General features: G+C 45.3%; 1 protein-coding gene across 8 annotated transcripts in view; it reads left to right on the forward strand.

Moving 5' to 3' along the window:
• The window catches only part of rbms3 (RNA binding motif, single stranded interacting protein), a 296,845-nt gene that overhangs the window by 179,291 nt on the left and 95,380 nt on the right, over positions 1-22,174 (forward strand). For all 8 annotated transcript variants that reach the window (XM_064343645.1, XM_064343656.1, XM_064343667.1 and 5 more), the window contains one exon: positions 4,562-4,653. In XM_064343645.1, coding sequence (XP_064199715.1) covers positions 4,562-4,653 — 92 coding nt within the window. The remainder of the gene's footprint in view (positions 1-4,561; positions 4,654-22,174) is intronic.

Here is a 22,174-nt window from a genome sequence, read left to right on the forward strand (position 1 = left end):
ACACACAGACTGGTGACTGCACACACACACACACACACACAAACACAGTCACAGAGCAGATATATGCACTGGTCTTTCAATCTGTCACAATTTTATCACCACTGATGCCAGTTGACCTCCAGTAGCAGTTTTAGTAATTTGAAATGCCGATGATTTTCATTATACATTTTCACAAAGGGGTCAGGAAGCTAACACATCACCACAGACAGCACCCAAAATTGCTGCCAACAGTCAGAACCTCCCAGGCAGGGAATTATGGGGGATGGGCAGAATGCAAAGCTTAATGTTTCCCATTTAACAGTCTCAGATTTGCCTCTGAAGAGGGGACTGGGTTAATCTGGATTGCAGGGACTGGGGTAATCTGGTATAGAGAGACTGTGGTAATCTTGAGTAAAGAGACTGGGTTAATCCTGAATATAGAGCCAGGAAACAGAGTAGTTGTGCTGCTTCACTGAAACGTGGAGGTTATTTGAGCTTGCTGGGATTTGGTCATTTTACAGGAATGTTGGAAAAGCAAAATAAAGTCCATCATTTGCACAGTGTCCATCAAGAAAGTTGTTGGTTAAATCCATTAGCAGCTGTAGAAATGACGATAGCATGATGAAGTTTGCAGAAGTGCTGCTGGGTAATCGGCAGATCTCTCCGTCCTCCCTGAATTCTCTGTCAGTCTTGTGCATTAAAGTCACACTCAATTAACCTGGGGCTTGATTGCAGCTTCGTTCCGCCTGCCAGTGCCGGCCTTATCTCAGGCACCACACTGCAGATCTCCATCTCCCGTCTCTGGCTCCATCTCACCTGGAGCCGCTCCTCCCCGTCCCGGACCGCTGTGCTGCTTCAGGCAGGGCGAGCGGAGCCCGAGCTCGCCGCTTTCACTTCCTCTCTGTTACCGCGAGCGTTTCCACTCCACGCCATCCAGCCCATCTCCCAAAATATACAGTCCTCACCGTGTGGTTCGTCAGGTGTTGCCAGTCCAGCAAAAGCCCAAAAACGCAGTATATTAAAAATGAGAAGGGTTCTGGTACACCCGGGGCTCGGCTCAGGTCCCTGAAGTGTGCAGTGTAGCGTACTGTACTGTAGGTGCAGGTGGTGCAGGTTGTGTGTGTACTTTTTACAGTACATTCCAGCCAGATCCCCACTTGGCTCGGTCACACCCAGAGGTGAAAAACCCCAGTGGTCCCAGACCTGCCAAACTGCACCTCCCCAGAGCTCCTTAGGGCTGAGCATCCCTGTCTTAGCATCAGACCCCTCTTAGCTGCAGCCTTTCCTCTGCTCTGCTGCAGTCTCATAACCACACTCCAGAGTGAAGACCAGCATGCATATGCCATCAGCTGTTAAAATTAATGATGAGCCTAGTACACTCACACACACACACACGCACACCACACGCACACACATACACCACACACACACGCACACACACCACACACACACACGCAGACACACATACACGCGCCACATGCACACACGCACCACACTCACACATCCCACACCCCACACACACACACACACACACACACACACACACACACATACACACACACACACACACGCACCACGCACACGCACACACACACTACAGACAAAATGTGTGACTGCCGACTGTTGGCTCATTTAGCCCTCATCTGCACACTGCCAAAGCTCGCATCATGTCTCTGGCTGACGTGCAACAGAAATGTGCTTTCTTAGAAACTGACCTAATTTAAATGAGCCCTCCCTCTCTCTTATGCTCTCTCTCTCTCATTCTCCCCCCTCCCCTTTACAATATTCCAAATGTGGCATTGTACATTCTTTCCTTGAGTGCCTACTTCCTGGTCATGTTTCTTTATGGCCTAAGTCTGGCTTTACATTGTAGATTCCGAGCCAGCTGGGCACATAATTATGAAATGTCGAAGCTGGCCTCTGACACACAGGATAGACCGTATGCACAGAGGGCAGATTTGGAGTCTGTTGCTTGGCACTCCTCATCGCAAGTCAATTTAGACTCAGTCATACCAATGCAATTTTATTTATAGAAAGAGATAAAGTGACTGCCCTGGCTGAAACTACTGAGAGACACTTGTTCCAGATCACACTGCCACATATGCTGCTCAGTCACCTTTTCTCATTTTTCTATCCAGTTAAGTTACTAGTGCTGTTTGGTTACCATGGCAATTTTAATTCAAGTGCAAGCTCAACATTTCAAGTGAAATGGAAACCTGAATTGCAAAGCAGAACTAACTCCAGTGTCATATTTTTCCAGAGCTTCATTGCACTTGCTAGTTTGTTAGCAACTAGCTGGTTATGTCCAATTCCAGGGTTTATACAAAACTATCAATTATACAGTGAGACATAACGCATTCTATCTGATGTGTCTGTTCAGAATGATATTTTTGCGAGTGATTTTCATAATAGTATGGCGTATTCTGGCCATGCTGGCATACTTTCATCATGGCTGTTGGTCTAACAAATTCTTACAGTATGTGTTCCTTCATGTGCCACAGATGGAAATGCTATATGAATTGTGTGCTACTCTAGAGTAGTAGTGTAATGACTGTGTGTGGTTTGGTGTTGAAGTGTGACTCCTCAAAAAGTAGCTTCAATTAAATATTTAAGGTGGAGTGCAGAAAGAGCCTTTCTCTTTCCTGTCTTTATGCATTTGTATACCTGTGCGCACGTGTGTGTGTGTGTGTGTGTGTGTGTGTGTGTAGGTGTGCGTGTGTGTGTGTGTGCGTGCGTGCGTGCTCGTGCGTGCACATGTGTGTGTGTTTGCATGTGTGTGCCTGTGCGCACATGTGCGTGCTTGTGTGTGTGTGTGTGTGTGTGTGTGTGTGTGTGTGTGTGCATGCACGTGTGTGTGTTTGCGTGTGTGTGCCTGTGCCACCCTTCTGGGGCTAAGATGGGAGACTCATTTCAGATGGACAGATGAACCTATGCAGCTGAGCCATATTTAAAGCCACCCCCCCCCCCCCCCACCCTCTCCAGAGAGGAGAATAACCTCAGGGAAAGTGTTTGGTTGGACATGCCAAGCAGTTATCGAACAGACGATTGACTTTAAGCGTGCTCGATAGTCATGTTAAGATAAACTATCAGAGCTTTGTCAAGGGACAAGACTAGATGCCCTTAAATGTCTTAAGGCAATGGTGCAGTAGGCTTAGAAAAGGGGAAAAAATGCCTGTATTTTTCACTATCCATTAATTTCATTATACACATTATAGACCCTTTGGTGCTTTTATACTCTGCTGAGTAAAGAAGGAGAACATAAAATGTACTCCTTCGTCCCATCACTGTACATTGCCTGTTTATGAAGTCCTTATTTCTATTGAGGCAAAAGCAGTACCAGGTTCACTTTCACACTGAGAGAATGGAAACCCTACTACACCAGAATGTCCATCACATCCGCCTCCTACATAACAACCCTCCCCCAAACCTAACACAGCCCTCTAGAACTCAGAGTGGGGAAGGGTTGCTGAACCATGAAAATTTCCCAATGTATGGTAAAAAGCCGCCATCTTAAATCTCACAGGCTGGGTAATCTGTGTTTCTGTTGGTTTTGTCAGTGTTGGAGGCTGGCCTGGCTTTTAACACTGTGGGCTTTGCACATTGGCGTAGCATTGCAGTATTACAATGCAGATTTTCTCTAGAATCTTAACCACCAAGACGCTTTTGCACATTATCCTTTTTTTATTACACATTACCGCTGGATCAGTGCTTCCCCAGACATGTCAATGTTTTTAATCCTGTGCATATTTTTAATTAACACTGAACTGACCTTGGAGAAATGTAGTCAAAGGAAGGGTAGGATAACAGTAACTCATAAATCAGTGCACTGGTCATGATGCTGAACTTTTCAGGATTGATGCATTTCTATAAAAAGAGATGGTGGCACAGGCCCAACCTTTGTGTGGGTCATAGCTGGGAGACAAGAACAAACACACAGTATGGTTTTGTGTCAGTTACTATGTGTCTTTAAGCAAGGTTGTGTGGCCACAGCAAAGAGAGCGGTGGAGTTATTTAACTGCAGGGGTCCCGTTGCCTTGCTGAAGCATGATAACAGTGTGCTCCACAGTGCTCCAGGAACTCCTCCTGCTAGACGGAAGGCTATTATTGCCAACCTGAAGGAAGTAAATGTGCAGGTATCATTGTGCCGAGTGTATTTGGCTTCAGTTCAAGAGACTCTTAACTTAGGTAAATCAATCTGAGACCTTGCTGGATTCGTACGGATTTTTCCTGCAACAGCCATTTGCGTCTGCAATTGCAGGTGGTTTCAACCGTTTTTCTAAATGATGGCTTTGGTGTTGAGGTGCCCAAGTGAGGTGTGATGTATATACACATTACTGGAGGCTTCTGTGGGCCCCCAGGCTTGAGTTACTGAGATGGAGTAACGGCAGACTGTTCACCATCATTTCTGTGCTTTTTATATCATGGACACACAAAAACACAAACACACAGGTCACAAAGAAGCGTCCTGTGACCAGCTGTATGTAGGGACATGCCATGCTGCGGGTGTAGGTGTTAATGCTGAACTTGTGTTGATGTTTAACACGCTCTTGTGTCTGTCCTCTCTGTGTGTGTGTCTGCGCAGGGTATGGCTTTGTGGATTTCGACAGCCCAGCAGCAGCTCAGAAGGCCGTGGCTTCGCTCAAGGCCAGCGGTGTCCAGGCTCAGATGGCCAAGGTAAGCTAAGCTCCCGTGCCCCACCTGCGGCTTCAGTATGCTCCTCTCACAGGAAGACAGCAGTGATCTCCCATCTCTACAGCAGTCTATGGAGAATGAATCCCCTCCCCCGGGGCGGGGCTAATGGGGACGATGCCACACCTCCAGGGTGCTCTGGGAGGCGTAACAGGAGATTTGCCTCTGTCTTTAATTAGAATTTATTTTATTTTTTGTGTAAGGGGGTTTAATGGCTATACTCTCCTTATTCTCTACTGGGGGAGTTCTGAAGATATATAAATATATGTGAGCATTAAATTTTCCCTAAAAATAAAACGGAGCTGCTTCTTAAGTCTAATATATACTTTGTCACACAACACTTTCAGCCAAGTGTCTTGCAAGAAAAATGAAGGTGTTGCATGACGTTTGCCATTTATACTTCAGAAAGGGCCTGCAGGGAGGGTTCTGTTGTCTCTATGGTAGAGGCGTAAAACCTCTCATTAGTTTACATTTGAAAACATGGCGGTGACCAATGAAGCCGTTGAGATTATAGAGGAAGAAATTTTAGATCTAATTTTGTTTAAAAAAATGATGTGAATGGAAAGAAGAAGGAGACTAGTTCATCCCATAAGCCTGATTATGGAAAACCAGGGAGGATATATTCTAGTTAAGCAGATGCGTTGCGTGCACGATAAAGACATGCATTTCAAACATTTTAGGATATCAGCCAACTGGTGAAATAAATTAATTAGCCGCAATTGTCCCTACATCGTACATATGGTGCTTTCTTATGTATTTTGGTAGTTTTTCCTTAATCGCCTTCATGTTTATAAACATCAGTCAAAACCAAAGTAATGAATGCAAAAAATCGCATCCATGACAACACATTTAAGCTTTCCCACTGGCTGTCCAGTCACATTGCAGCACAAAGTATGACATTCTAGAGGTATTTGACACTGAGACATGTGACACTTTGTTCAGTTGAAAAATGTCATTTTTGTCTCATGACACTTGTCGAAAGGCTCGTGCAACAAAGTAATTAGGCTTTACACACTTCACTAGAGTCTCACCTGAGTGATGGTGATGTTGCTGGGCACATAGATGGACCTGCTTCTGCACACATTGTGTCATCCTGTGTCAGGTAAGGATGGTGGCTGGGGTACGAGGCATGCTTACACAGAATGGAAGGTGGCCCATTTGACTTTTTAGAGACCATTCACAGGAAGTGGTGTGTCACAGATAGTCGTGGTGTGGTGTCTGTTGTTCAGAGCACTGCTGGACCCAATCTGGTGACCTCAGACAAGCTGCCATATCTTTAGCTTTGAAATATGAGCAGCACAAATGGTGCTGTTGAGGATGACGGTGGCGATGCTGGTGGTCGTGATTGTGATTGCGATGGTCACGGGGACGGTGCTGTAGATGCAGGAGGAGAAAGGTGGAGACTGATGTGCCCTGTCTGGATTAGATAAAGATGTACCCAAGCCGGCTGAGCACTGTGCATTTAAAGGAAGTGGCCCCAGTGTGGCGCATTTAAAATAAGCGATTCATCCATTGCCTCTTACCATAAAGTGTCTTTGCTCCAATATTCGTAAGAGAGTGCTAGTAGAATACAAATGAGCTCTGTGGCTTAAATCCCATTTAAATGCATGTCATCTTTTCCCCCTTCTGTTTTTTTTTTCCCACTTCTTTGTATGCTTTTTTTTTCTTTTCTGCAATTGACCGAGAAGCAGTCAGTCCATCTTTAGAGTTTATGCAGGACAGTTTATCCGCTCTGCCCCTCAGTCATTAGAGATACAGTGCCTCCAAGAGGTGTTTCCTCAGAGGCTGCCGGAAGGTTCCAGCTGGGTGACCAGCTTACCTCCAGTCATGCGTATCTTTGGGCAGGTGGCTTAGAGTTTGTGAGCTGTACTCAAGTTTTGATTGAGAGACCGAGTGTGTGTGTGTGTGTGTACTATATGAGTGTGAATGTGTGAGCTAGTTTGCGTAAGAGTGTGTAAGTGTGTGTGCTCACCTATCTGTGTGTGAGAATCTTCAGTGACAGGTTTGTCAGCAACCAGCCATTCTTGTTGATTTACCGCAGTGTCTGTGTCTTGTCATTTCACAGTCAAGATAGGATGTCAAAACTAGTTTGATGTGGAGCTTCACAAGATAGCACCGCATGCTTTTTTCCTCCTACCCTTTTATAGCTTGATTTCAGGTGTGTTGTTCAGTGGAGAAACGCTCACCTATGCTCTTAGTGTGTGCGAGTGATGTATCATATCCTGACAGCTAATGGCCTCTACAGCCCTGCATGACTGAGTACAAGGCCAGGGTAATGTTACACACGTGCACATACACATGCACACGCAGACACACACACACACACACACAAAGACTAGGACGCAGATGAAAGTGCAGACCAGAGATCATGTAATACGAGTAGAATTTGTGGGGTTATTTCAGAGATCTCCATGTTTAATCACCTGAAATATTGTATTCGTATGATAATCTGTCATGCTTTATGCTGCTTGGTCAATGGAGATGACTGAACGAACAGAAGATACACAGTGAACCACACTGTGAAGGTGTGCATGTATAGACAAGAGGCCTGGCTCAACTTCAGAAACATTATTGTTGGCACTTTTCTGTATATACTGTGTCCCTCTACGCTCAAACAGATGTGAAAACTTTGTTCTTTATACTAATGCAATTGCTCTCAAGAAAAAATGGTTTAACAAGCAATATTTCTTTTTCCTAAGAAAGATAGCTCTCCCAATTATTAACACTGCTGTATTCAGTTCTTTATGCACTCTCCCTTTGCAAGCATAACTCAGTTGAGTCATCTTCTTTCTGACCATTTCGCCATACGGTGTCTTTCACTATCTCCCCGATCCTTTGGTCTGTGCTTGTGGACTGCCCTCTTCAATTCAAAGTACACATTTTCAATCAAGTTCAAGTTTGGACACTGAGATAGCCATTGCAAAACAGTAAATTTATGGTCAGTTTGCCATTTCTTGGTTAATTATGAGGTGTGGTTTAGATCATTGCCTTGCTGAGAGAGCCATTTGTGGCCAAGTTTGAGGTTTCTGGGTTCTTGGCCAAAATTGTTACTTGCTGGAAATTGTAACTCCATTGATCTTAACAGGAGGCCCAGGACCAACAGCCCCATAACACCAAAGATCGTCATCATAATACATAGTTAAGTATCTTACTTACTTACATTGCCAACCCACCCACTGCTGGGCTCATCTTGACCATGACAACCCGTGCTAATCAAACGTCCAATGCTAAACTCAGATTGGAACCAGGTTCCTCTGGCATGCCTCAGAAGCAACCAAGAAATGGTTAAGTGGAAATGTGTTCTATTCCCTGCTCCAGTTGTCCAGTCTCGCCTTTGATTGCAGAATTGTATGGGGGATCCTTCATAGTTCTCTCCCCTCAGGAGAGAGGCAGAGGGCCTGGTTGTAATTGCTGTGCTGTATAGAGCTGTTTTAGTGCCCTTCTGCCCCGGCTCTCTGTGAAAGGGCCACTGTGAGGGAGAGCCTCTTTGAAGAGGAGCATCAGTCATTTCCTCCAGAACACAGGATTTTCCTCTCTAATTGCTTGTGCATTCCCTCTGCTACCTTTCTCTCTTTCCCCCTTCGCTTTCTCTTTCGGTGCCCTTCATCACTGTCTCTCCTTTGCACCTCTACTCGCATGTTCGCTCTCTCTCTCTCATTGGCTCTCCCTCCGTCCTCTCCCCTCCCCTCTTTTTCTTTCCCTTAAAAGGAAAGACAGTCCAGGAGATCCACAGAGGAGAAGTGTTTAAAAGAGGAGCGAGACGGCGTGTCAGAGAGCTATAACAAACGCGCCGTTCCGCTGTCAGGGGTTCGAGCTGTACGGAAGCTGAGGCATGATTGGATAGATAAAAGCTCCTCCCCCCCCCCTCCACAGTAACAGGCCTCTGCCATCCCCTTCTTCAGCGCATCAATGTGAATTACAAGGTGCCAAGTCCTGATTGTAGTGTCAGTTTCCGAGAGGGAGTTTAACTAGACGCCTTGTTGGTTTAAGGCAATTGCAAGCTTTTATGGAAATGCTATGTTTTCTCTCTCGCTCTCTCTTCTCCCCACTCTCTCTCTAATAGAGAGGAGGGATGAAAATAGCTCTCTTTTTCCCCTCCTTTCTCCCCTGCTTGCCTTCTCTGCCTCTCTGTGAGACAGGCTGTTAGATTGCTGGAGGCCAGCAGGATCAGAGAATAGATTAACCCTCCAGGTTCCTGCTGCAGACAGCGTTTCTGCTCTGATTACGTCCCGTGTCTGACTCTGCGGTTGTAGCATCTTTATAAATGTGTACAGGCTTATCTTCGGTGCGTGTTTTCAGCATATGGTCTATTTGGTGAAGAGCCAAGGGAGGCTGGTATCAGATTAATGTACAGGAGCTGGGCTCAGCCTCCATAATGAATCTAAACATTGACTCAGATCACACCTCTCATCTGTTTCAGTCCCCCCCCCCCTTCCTTCCAGATAATAAAGAGTTACTGTACCTCACTTTAATGTAATCATTACTTTGATTTCAATGGAAATTTATGGCTGCCGATTTGATCCTAGAAGGATTTTGGCTCGTAATGTTTTCAATTCGATTCAGTGTTCTGAGATTTCATTCAGTAAATCCTTTAGCCAAAATGCAATCTGTAGTAAGGCCTTGAAAGGTTTTTGTACTTTATTTTCCATTGGTTTATGCATTTCCTGTATCAACACAGGTCCTTTACAACTCAAATCAAATTTCTGTGTATTTACTGACAGGTACTTTTGCACGTAATAAATGTTGTCTACTACAGACAGTGTGAACTGGTTATATAAGCACTAAAAAAAGATAATTGATTTATAAATAATGTCTCTGAAAACTTAAAAAATTGTCAGTGGAAGTCCTGAAAAAATACTTGAACATTGTATTTGAAAGAATATAGAATCCCTGAATTTATAAGTGAGAATGTCCTATTGGAGCAATTTACAACATGCTTCGCTACCATTTGAAAACGGCAACCTTCATGTCTAAAGGTTAGTGCCTTAACCATGGCTCCACCTGTATTCTTAAAGGTTATATAGGCTGTGTGTGTGTGTGTGTGTCTGTGTGTATGTGTGCATGTACATGTCCCACATTAAGAGTTCACACACACACACACAGGTCATATCAGTCGAATGTAAGCTGATTCATGGTTGTTCTCTGGAGTTGATGCCATACCTTAGTTTGCATATATACTTCAGCACACATATCAGTTTTGAAATTGCTCCAGAAAGGATTTTAAAAGGCCTTGGGTTTACCGACTTTATAGTGTCTTTTATTACAAACCCCGGAAAAATATGCATTTGAACTTTTTGAGAGACTGCCCTTCTCACACCTCTGTACAGACACTTATGGCGTATGAATCTTTCACATTTTATTATACACAGCCTTTTTTTGTTGAGGAAGTGTTTCAGAGTATATTTCATATAAACAGCTGAAGTTGTGGGTAGCATATATAGCTTAAAGTAATGGCAATAATTCTGTAGCAGCAGAAGAGATATCACCTGGATTCATAGCAGTAGACTCGAGATGCACTTGAGCTGCGTATGAAATATAAATATTTATTATAAGACCTGTGAGGCCAGTACCGGCATCATGTACTGTACAGAAGAGTTAATATCTTTGGCAGCTGTAGGAAGCCATTGCATAAATGACATGTATGGTAAATACATCACGACAATAACTGGATACAGCATTTAATTAAAAACATGTCTTCTAGTTTTTCAACCATGCTTGAATGTATGTTTGAACAGGCCAGGCAAGCGGTGAATGTTTGATTATTATGAAACTATGGAACACGTCAGTTAATCCTTTTTGTGCTGTGGCATTGCAAAATACTATTATGCTGCGAAACAGTTTTGACCTTGAATACCCCATAATCCATTTTACTACAGTTTATTTGGCTGAATTAAAAGGGACATTGTGCAATATTAAATGTTGAATTAAATAGCGGCTCTGTTTGCGTTTTGGGCCTTTAATGTTCCTCCTGTGTCTGACAGTTTGAGCTTTAAAGGGGGAATGTTTTTTCAGCTCTCTCAGCAGGTTGAATAGTTGAAAAGGTGCTGTGGGTCTGTGGGTCCTAACGGCCTGTGTTAGAGAGCCGGGGGTGGGATGTGGCTGGTAATTGCTCCGCTCCAAACTTTGTGTGCTCTTCAGAGCCCTCTGTAAAGACTCAGCAGATTACTGCTTGGCTAAGCTACGCTACGCCAAACCACCCTCCGTCTAATCTATCCCTTCAGTATTTTATATGGTTTCTTTTATTCCTTTTCCTTTAATTGCAGCAAATGCTTCTGAAAATGTCCTGCTGGTAATAACGGAACTTTTGAGATTTTTGTACACGTTTGATTTAACTGAGGAGAGACTTAATCACAGCCGCTTGGATTAAAGTGGATTTATTTTTTGGGGTGGGCGGGGTAGATGCATTGTCCAGGTTTGTATTGGCTCTCATGCTTGGACAGTAGCCAGAGTTCTGTTGCTTGGATAAGGGTAGCATGGTCCAAATAATTTTAGTTAAATTTCTAAGGGTGTAGTGGAGGTTTCCCTCTGGATTTCTTGCTCTATTTAATCCATTTATGGGCACATTATCAAACTGATCGATGAATCGATCAGTCATGTTTCGGTGCATTTTTACAGGCACATTTTCACATACCTTTCAAAGGGAGTCAGAACTCACACAGACCCAGCGTCACTGCAGGAAAATGGACCCTGGGAACGGCTGTCCAAAGAATCTGCTGGAAGGAAAAAGGTGGCTGAAAAATATTAAATTTCACTGACACCGCAGTGGAATTTTGATGTGACCTTGCTGCTTTTTGCAGGTGTGTGTAATAAAAATCATAACATAACATAATGTATCTAATTGTTCTGGAATGTTTTTCTTATTTTCTTAAATTTTATCCCGTGTTTTATAATGTGTTTATATACACTTTCTTCAAATGCTAAAACCTTCATTGAACGTAACGTTGCAAAGTATAAGTCCAAAACAAATTAAGAAAAATCACAGATCCAAAGGTTTCAAGTTTTTGCCTATAGGACTTTTCTGTGTGCCACTGTCTGTGCTTGTCAGAGCATGGAAAGGAGAGCTATACCCTTACCCTGTACTTCACCTGACAGCACAAAGAGAAAGTCCGTTTTTCATTAGAGATGGGGTGCCCAGCTCGACAGCCCCCCAGCTGAATGAGAGCTGGCATCGGCTGTCTAAACTTTTACATTTTTAAAAAGAACACCGTGGTATTTTATACTGCTGGATATTTACTGAAGTCATTCAGGTTAAGTACCTTGCCCAGAGCATACACTGGCAGTGTTCTGCCTGAGAACTGAGCCCCAGAGTTAGGGTTAACAGTTAACACTGTGAGACCCACTGTTGCAAAAATGCTGCATTTTTTTTCCTGCATTCCAGGCACCATTTTTGCCATTCAGTTCACCATTCAGCTTAGAACAACATTTCCCAGTTCCTCAGCCCCTCTACTATATTTTAGCAACATATTCGGAGTGAAATATTTTCAACCGTTACTAAGATTGTCTACACTCAGAATAGGCTTGAAAATACATCAATGTCTGAGTCTCACAGGGTCAAGTACCTTACTCTATTGAATTTAGATGAATTTAGGTTATTTTGTTCGATTTATTTTTCAGCATAAATGTTTGCTTGCCTAACAAGCCAATTGCTACATTTCTAGTCATGAGTTAGGTTGCTGGCAAACTTACTGGTTAACTTGGGGTTCAGTCACTAGCTTTCTAGCTAGACTGCTCAGTTAAATTAAAGAAATGTGGTAATATAATGTATAATGACTTTTTCCAATTTGATGTGAATATAAGGTCATACTCTTTAAATCTGGGCAGCTGTGTTGGAACGGTTAAGTGAATCATTATGTGAATCCGGAGGTTAAGGGTCTGGATGGAAATTTAAGCATTAAACAATTTGGCCTCTCAGGCAAGGCTTCAGTAGCCCTGACATGTCAGGAACAGCAGCCGGATCAGTGGGTGGACCCCACCTTCCCCTCTCTGGGGCATATTTTTCTTCATTCTCGGCACATGGCCTCTTTACTACAAATTGTATCTTTCATTTTTGATCATTCATTCATCACTGACTCCTGTGCGCATCTCGTCTGGTGTTGAGTCAAGCATATGGCCTTGGTCAGAGTGAAATGAGAAGTGTCACATTAATCAGAGTGTTAGCAGTCTGCCCACTCTCACACATGCTACACAGTGTTCACAAGCCAGGGACGGGCAGAGGGAGAGAGAGCGGTACCCAGCGTCTGCCTTCAGCTGCATGTTAATGGCCTGATTGGATGCATGCGTGCAGACCCACACACAATGTGCAGTCTTTGCGCATATTATAGTGTCCTCCTCCTTCTCAGTTGTGTACTGTCACTGAACATTTCGGATGGTGTGTGTGTGTGTGTCTGTGTGTGTGTGTGTCTGTGTGTGTGCGTCTGTGTGTGTGTGTTTTCACGTGAGTAGATTTGATCTGCCGAGTCTGTGATTCTTTCTTGGGGGGTCACCAATGGCTTGAAGTGGCTGAACAATCTAATTAGTCTTCGGTCAGCCAAAAAGGTGAGGCAGAGCACAGTCTGAGGTAAATTACTGAAAAATAACAGCTGTGAAATGATAAATAAATTACCGCCTTTATGGTTAGATCTACCTACTATTTATGACATGATGTGCACTTTTACGTCATTTATATTCACAAACAATGGGATGGCTCCTAAATCTTATAGTACATATCTGATGAACATAATAGTCTTTTTTTTTTGGGACTGACAGGCCGAGAGACGGACTGTGTCAGTGCCGTCGTGTGAACGCGCTGTCCGCGCTTCTCTCATCTTTGCAGCCGACGCGGCTGAAAGCGCGTGAGGATAAAGCTGTCAGAGAGATCCGAGCGCTCGCGGAGGTTCGGAGAGCTGACTGCCTGACTGTACCCCCGCATCAACATCACTGCCTCTTCTACCGTAATCACAGGCTCACAGATCTGTCCTCTCAGAACATGGTGTGTGTGTGTGTGTGTGTGTCTGTGTGTGTGTGTGTGTGTGTGTGTGTGTGTGTGTGTGCATGCCTGAATTTACTTGTGTGTGTCTGTGTGTGTGTGTGCGTGTGCGCGCATGTGCGTGTCCGTGTGTGCATGCCTGAATTTACTTTTGCGTGTGTGTGTGTGTGTGTTTTTGCGTGCGTGTTTACATGCATGCATGTGTGTAAGTGCATGTGTGTGTGTGCGTGTGTGTGTGTGTGTGTTTGTATGTGTCTGCATGCCTGTGTTTGCTTTAGTGTATGTACTTGTGTGTGCACACGTGTGGCTTGGTATGAGTAACATAAAGGTTTTTCTGTGTGTGAATGTAAAAGGCTGTGCCTGATGTGGATTTGCGTGTGTCGTGTTTATACCATGTGAAGGCTTTATCCCACGGTGATGTGTCGGGGTGTAGGGGGAGCAGTACTGGAGGGCAGCGATCCTTCCCAGCGATGTGGCAGGGGTTTGTGCCGAATATGATGATTGATGTCTTGACGGTGATGTATGACAGTGTCGAGAGTGCATCACACTGTGGAGTTCATTTATTCACTTGGAGCTATTTGCATTCTAGTCTAATTACTGGTACATTATGAACATATAAAACAATACATAATGTGTCCCCTTATAGCTTCTGTGCAGTGGACCTTTTGATATGTCACTGCCTACATTGTAAGGGATATTGGAATGACTTTCTGATTGCCTATGCTATGGTACTGTCATTCACAATATGGATGGAGGTGAATAACACACCCTATTACAGTCTTTGTGGGTTGGCACATGTGTTTATAAGCATTTGCACTTACAAACATTTATAAACTGCAGTATTTCTTAGGAAGCTTTTATGCAGTTTTTATAGTTGGAATCCTCTTAGAAAGTGTAACCCGATTTTAATAACCATGGTAACGATGTGGGAGTATTTTCTGAGCTGTCAGCCACTGCCTGACTGGAAGTGGCCCCCCCCCCCACCCCCCTCCTTGCCCCCACCCCCAGCGTGAGACACTATTTCAGCTGTCCCATTTCAATTTGTCTTCATCAGTCATACCAATTAACTGGGGATTAGATTCCACACTGCCAGCATTTCTTCCTCCATCTATCTCTCCCGTTTCTGTTCGCTTGAGTCCCTGCTGCAGGGCCACGGCGGTGGAGGCTTTCTTCCACCTGGCATTCTCCCTGCCCAGCCCACAGCGGTCCCCCGCCTTTCCAGCGGCTCCTCTTACCTGTTTGTGAGTTTCCTGTCATTGCTGGAGAAGGCAGCGTGGGCAGATGTGTGCGGATGACGGGGCGTCCTCGGCGGCTAACAGCGGTGCGATAAGCGCGCGGGGGGGATGCAGATACTCGGATGCTCGGAGAGCTTAATAAAGCCCAGCGTGGTTTGTCTGGTGCTCGCTGTGATGTGCCCTCACGCTGGCTGCAGCTAATCCAGCTTCATATCATCCGCGGCTCTAATAAAAACGCCTACGGTCTCACCACGCTCCGCCGTGTGTGTGTGTGTGTGTGTGTGTGTGTGTGTGTGTGTGTGTGTGTGAGTGTGTGTGTGTGTGTGTGTGTGTGTGCATGCGTGTGTGTATGAGAGATAGTGCATCTGCATTGTGTCTTGGAGTAGTGTGCCATTGTGAAGCAGTGTGTGATGGTTAAGAAGCAGTGTGTGATGGTTAAGAAGCAGTGTGTTGTGGTTAAGGAGCAGTGTGTGATGGTTAAGGAACAGTGTGTTGTGGTTAAGGAACAGTGTGTTGTGGTTAAGGAGCAGTGTGTGATGGTTAAGGAGCAGTGTGTGATGGTTAAGGAGCAGTGTGTTGTGGTTAAGGAGCAGTGTGTTGTGGTTAAGGAGCAGTGTGTGATGGTTAAGTAGCAGTGTGTTATGGTTAAGGAGCAGTGTGTGATGGTTAAGTAGCAGTGTGTTATGGTTAAGGAGCAGTGTGTGATGGTTAAGTAGCAGTGTGTGATGGTTAAGTAGCAGTGTGTTGTGGTTAAGTAGCAGTGTGTTGTGGTTAAGGAGCAGTGTGTTGTGGTTAAGTAGCAGTGTGTTGTGGTTAGGTAGCAGTGTGTTATGGTTAAGATGCAGTGTGTGATGGTTAAAGAGCAGTGTGTTGTGGTTAAGGAGCAGTGTGTTGTGGTTAAGGAGCAGTGTGTTGTGGTTAAGGAGCAGTGTGTTGTGGTTAAGGAGCAGTGTGTTGTGGTTAAAGAGCAGTTTGTTGTGGTTAAGTAGCAGTGTGTTGTGGTTAAGTAGCAGTGTGTGATGGTTAAAGAGCAGTTTGTCGGTTCAGAAGTAGCGAGTCACGGTGAGGAACTGGCGACTGGAGGTTGTCGTTTTGGTTCCAGGGTGAAGCGCGGCTGTTGTCTGCTCCAGCAGTGCACTACAGCTGAACGGCCTGGTTTGCAGATGGGTAAAATATGAGCCGGGTCCTGTAAGTGGTCCTGGACGAGCACTATGAATAATGTAAGGCTGGGAGCCGAAGTGCAGTGCCACTCTGCTCTAACAGAGACGACAGCAAGCCGAATCAAGAAGGGGCGCTCCTTTAAATCACGCTGAAAATGCAGCCTGCGCTCCAGAGACCCAAGCAAGGTGAGCCATCCCTGAATGAGCCAATCCTGCTCCAGCCCTTTCTCTTCAGCCTGTAATTGGAGACGAGGAAAGCCTTGAGTCTGTGGTATGCTGTAAATTCAGCAGTCTGATACATGTTTAAATCCCTGTGTTTTAACGCTGTATTGCTCGGGGAAAGGCATGAAGTGGATTTTTTTCACTCTTCAGCTGAGAACGCAGTCTGTGCACAGCTCATGCATCAGACTAAGCATGGTCTGTGTGCGGGCAGTCCCCCCCAAGGCGTCTGTTTATAAAGACTTAGTGGGAAAAGTGCTCACGGTGTGGCAGGAACTGCAGTATTACACTGTTACTGAAGTGCTGATCTGAGGAGAATCGCTGCTCCTGGCTGCCTTATAAGGTGCGAGCTGGTCTGTCCCTCTCACTCTGAAACGGGACAAAGCTCTGCCCCCGCACCCAGCAGCTGTACTTGAGTTATTTTAGTGCTGTATTTATTTAGTTAATTTTGGGATAATGTAGTGCAGAACATGACGCATGCAATGAGATGTTGAATGCTTTATCAGCATGTGTGCCCTTGCTCACCTAAAGAGATGTGTGTGCCCACACACACATGTACACATACACACACACACACACACACACACACACACGTACACATACACACACACATACACATACTGTACACATACACATGGTCTTGTTCCTTTCGCATGGTGTAGTGCTTAGGCCTAAGTAGAGTTGATCTGATCACCCAGCGTGTTTTACTGGAGGGGTTGAAAGTTACATGCAAAAGCTGTGACCAAACTTCTAAAAGGTCAGTTAACCACAGTGTACGGTAGCCCTTCTGGAAATAGCACTTTAAAGACAGAACTAGAACATAAACAGTTTGTTTAGTACATGACATATTTGTGTCACTGTCCCTTAGGCTGTAGGAGGGTCACATTCCATGCAAGAAGGATGGGAAAGTCCTCTCTGTTACCCGGGAAAGGCTGAGTAAAATAAATGACTCACTTTTGGGTTTAATTTTAGGGAATGATCGTTTTGTTTAAGCACCATCATACAGTATACTCTTTCCAAGCCAGAATTCCCAGTGTGTTCAGTGACGTTCCGTCTTTCCTAACAATTTTAGGCGCCTCCAAAACTGAACTGAACTACCCTTATTAGAATGTTCTCTCTCTCTCGCTCCCTCCCTCTCTCTTCTCCTTGAATTCATTCTATATAATGTGTGTAATGTGGGTATATAATACATTTTGCAGGCTAGAGCCACATTAAATGACGCTGATAATTTCCATATCCAGTGAGCTCAATCGTATTGGCCAGTGTGGGAAAGTGGTAAAATAGCGTGTTCCGGTGATTCCCAGAGGCCAGGCCCAGTTGGCCTGGCTTATGAAAGCCCAAACCGTAAGCGTGTCCAGCTGATCATTAAACCTGCCCAACAAGAAAGAGGGTTTTGGAGAGAAGGTTGCTTTTCAGACGACCACATCACCTTGCTCTTCTTCAGACATCCTGGGTGCTGATTACCGTGCTGTTTTGTGCATGGTGGCCCGGGCTGCTTTAAACCTCAGGCACATCTTCATTAACACCCAGTGGTCCACAGTTAGTGGGGTGACTCTGTGAGGCAGCCCCCTTCACCCCTGTCATTCCCACAGGTAGTTCAGTGTGATCAGCAGGGCAGGGCAGGGCAGCCTGATTGGCTAACGGGCAACAGAGGCATCATGCAGTAGAGGTGCCCCATTCACACTCGTGTGCAACACATCCGGTTGCTGTGACTACATCCTCGTCCACATCGTTAGAAAGGAAACTCACAAATGATAGAATTATGTGTTTTTTCCGTTAAGCTGAAGAATGATTGTGTCAACTCAGACGTACACAGCATGGTATACCGCAATACAAGTGTTTTCCACACCAAACATGGGACAGCTACCTTTCTCTTACTTTACTAAAAAATTGCTTTGCGTTTTGTCAAAGCATTTCTGAAGATGCGAATTTCTTGGGTGCTGATTAAATGTGCACAATTTCCTCTGTTTTGCAACACGCTTCATGTCTATGCACTGGCCTCTCTGGTCTGAGTGATTTAAAGCAGATGCTCTTCCTGTGGTTGTTTGATAGCTGGGAGGAGTGTAATGTGGAAAACAGAAAACAGGATGAGGAAAACATAAAGTGGATGTATTGCGACACAATACTGCGGATCTGGAAAGCAATAAGCACCAAGAGCATTCCGGTTATATGAGACCACCACTTCCTCTTCTCTGAGGACATGATTCATATATCACACTGGGCTTTCATCCTTAGATGAATCTGCGGGAAAACACAATAATGTAGAACACTTTTCAATGTAATCAACGCCCCAGCAAATATCTCATCTATTGCTGGTGTTTTTTCATCATTTTTGTTTATTACATCCAAAGGCAGCAATGTGCTTAGAATTGTTGACAGTTCTGTACGCCCACTGTTCAACCTAAATAAGGTACAGTATGTGCTGGAAGTTTTTTGCATTAAAACCACATTCTAAATTACTGCGCTTTTACTTTTGTCCAGAGCCACTTACCATGACAGATTTTTGTGTGCAGTCTGTTTCTACAGCTGGGTATTTTACTGAAGTACCTTGCACAGGGGCACAACTGCAATCAAATCCACATACTAGGACTGTTCCCTAACCATGTACGACACTGCCACCCCAGGGTTCAAGTAAAATACTTGCTCAATTTATGCAGTTTTATTATTATTATTATTATTATTATTATTATTTGGGAGGTGAAGTAGAGAACAAAACGATAAAAGCGACCTTCATATCGGCTGTACATAAGCAACCCTGACATGTTCAAGACCACCCTTGACTCAGTCTTTGATGAGCTCTGCTCGGCTGGCAAGTGATGAGGCAGTGTGGGCGTATGGTGTTAAATATTCCTGTGTTCTTGCGTTCTTTTAAGAGGGGAGTTGAAGGCTGGTTTGTGTGTTTTACTGCCCAGCGTGTGGTGCTGGTTCTCTTTGTAGAGTTCAGGTGTTTCTGTGGAGAAGTTCTGCAGGGAATATGAAGAGTTCACTGTCTTTTCATTATTGATAATAGTGCTTTTGGAGAACCAGTTAAATTAGCGCTATGGCAAGACAGGCAATGCGCTTCTGCAAAGCAGCCGTAAAGTCCATACATACACTGGTCTAAATGCTGCGGGGGGCATGCAGACTTCTGCTGGCACGTGGCCATTAAAATCGAACGGGTCATCCTGTTTCTGCAAACTGACTGGTTTGATCCATCTCTGTATCCTGTCTTTATTCAGTCTTGTCTTCATTTCTTCTGTTCAATTAACAGTTTATTTTCTCTGTCATTTTGTTTCGTTCGGTTGGTTTAGCTTAACTTCTGGCTTGTGATAACCTTGGCTTCCTCTTCGCTGCCAAGCATAAACAGGCACAGTCCAGTTGTCTGATGTCACGTCACCTGGATACCAAACACTGGATCTGCCTTTCAGCTCTGCACGTACGCCATCTCCCTGCAGCTCTGTATGCTTTTACTGCAGCTCTGTCTGCCCAAACAACTCTGTTTGCTCATGCTGCTGATGTCTGTACATACTACAAGCCTATCTGCTTAAACTACAACTCTGTCTGCTCATACTACAACTGTCTGTGCATACTACAAGCCTATCTGCTAATACTACAACTCTGCCTGCTCATACTACAACTGTCTGTACATACTACAAGCCTATCTGCTCATACTACAACTGTCTGTACATACTACAAGCCTATCTGCTCATACTACAACGGTCTGTACATACTACAAGCCTATCTGCGCATACTACAACTGTCTGTACATACTACAAGCCTATCTGCTCATACTACAACTGTCTGTATATACTACAAGCCTATCTGCTCATACTACAATTGTCTGCATACTACAAGCCTATCTGCTTATACTACAACTGTGTGTGCAAACCACAAGCCTATCTGCGCATACTACAACTGTCTGTACATACTACAAGCCTATCTGCTCATACTACAACTGTCTGTACATACTACATGCCTATCTGCTTATACTACAACTGTCTGTACATACTACAAGCCTATCTGCTCATATTACAACTGTGTGAGCATAGTACAAGCCTATCTGCTTTTACCACAACTCTGTCTGCTCACACTGCAATTCTGTCTGCTTATGCTACAAGTCTTCCTGCTCAGGCTATGAAAGGCTGCACTCTGATATCTCAGAGAATATGTTTATGTGCTGTCTGAACATGAGGCAGTAGCATGCGTGCCACGCTTCCCCGGTTCACACAGACTCCTCTGGGACAGCTGCACCCTGGCGCTAATGGGCACAGACAGACCGTTTTGGAGGGGAGGGGGTGGAGGTGCGGAGCAGAGAGAGAGGGGCATAAAAGGGGTTTGGTGCTTCCATGTCCAAACGAGAGGAAGGAGAGAGTGCCTCCAATCAAATTATTGGGTAATCTAGTCAGAATGTGAGTAACTCAAGGCCCCCGTCAGCTCGGCTAATCTCATTTACTGTGCATTAGCAGCTGTGTTGGGAAGGAAGGGCTTTTAGTGGGCGCGCTCAGCGGGAGGGACTCTGGGGGTTTTGGGGGGGGGGGGTGGTTGGGGGGAAGGGCACCGCCGGGCTGGCACAGCTCGGAGCGATGGGGGGGGGGGGGGGTAACCGCTTCAGACCAAGAGGCTCTGTTTGTGAATAGTAGCAATGGCTACCATCAACAGAGGCTAATGAGGAAGCACTGCAGGGAGGGGCATCTCTGCCTGCTTCCTCATCACTCTGCAGCCATTGGTGGGCCCCGCCTCTACGCCCCTTCCCTGCTGCTCCACCCAATCCTGTTTCCCCATCCTCATGTCACACGGACACGCCCCCTTCGTGACAGCAAGGCTCTTTAGGCCTCTGTGTTGTTTTAGTGCTGCTAGTCTGATGCTATTTGTGCAGTTTTAAAAAAGAGAACCAGCATTTTTTGCTTTTGACTTCCAGTAGCTCTCTTATAAATTGGCAGTACTATATGTGTCAGAGTACAGAAGATTGTCATCGGAAATGTTGCATCATAGCAGTTCACTGGAGAAAAGCAGTTTTTCCGTCTCCGTGAGTGAAGATCAGGCTTGGTTTCCCATCCGAGTTTCTGGAAGCGTGTCCCGGGGAGAGGCTGGGAGAAGGCTGGGGTGGATCCAGCGTGGAGAGGGGTCCTCTGCTCCGTCCGCTGGGGGACTGCAGTGCAGAAACAGCTGTGCGCAAGAACAAGCTGTCCTTACAAAGAAGAAGGGAAAGGAAAAGGGGGCGCGTTACGGAATGCTCTGGAAAAACCCCGCTGTTTCCCGGCCGGCCTGTGCTGGGGGGTCTTCTCCCCGCCCCCCCTCGGGACCCAACAGGGTTTCCACATCCCAGCTCTCGCCTTGGCTCCTGCTCTCTGGGTTAATGAAGCGATCTAGATCGAGCGTGCCGCAAAAAAATTTACAGAATGAACGTAAACAAGCTCAAACAGCAAGAAGGAGAAAATCAATTAGAGTGGCAAATAAGGAAAAAAACAATTAGGCCTGTCTGTCTCTCTCTCTACGGCCAGGGAAGGTGAGACAGTCAATAAGATCGAGCAATATATATTTATAATAAAGAAATAATAGCATAAGAAAAGCTGAGGGTCGATGCGCTGCGTCTGTATTAGCAGAGGTGCTCTTGGGAGAAGCTAAAGTGATTTTTTTTCCTGCTGTCTCTCCATTCCTCAGCTCTGGAAAGGGAAGATAAATGCGGCCCATCCGTCCTGGTTTCCTCAGAGCGGCGTGCGCTGCGCCATTCTGCACATGCAGCACACGTGCACTCAGACCACGGCCCTCAAGGGGGTGGGGTGGGGGGGGTGGGGGGGACAGATGGCCGGACCCTGCCAGGGGCGCGGTGACATTCTCACCGAGCCAGGCTGCCCGTGGCCATGCTTGTGCTTCACTCCTCCTGGTGCTTAATTCGCCGCGTTGCGTGGGGCGATAGCCCATTTTAATCGTCCTGAATAGAAACCGGC

This window comes from Anguilla rostrata, chromosome 1 (genome assembly GCF_018555375.3).
Source record: "Anguilla rostrata isolate EN2019 chromosome 1, ASM1855537v3, whole genome shotgun sequence".
Taxonomy (NCBI): domain Eukaryota; kingdom Metazoa; phylum Chordata; class Actinopteri; order Anguilliformes; family Anguillidae; genus Anguilla; species Anguilla rostrata.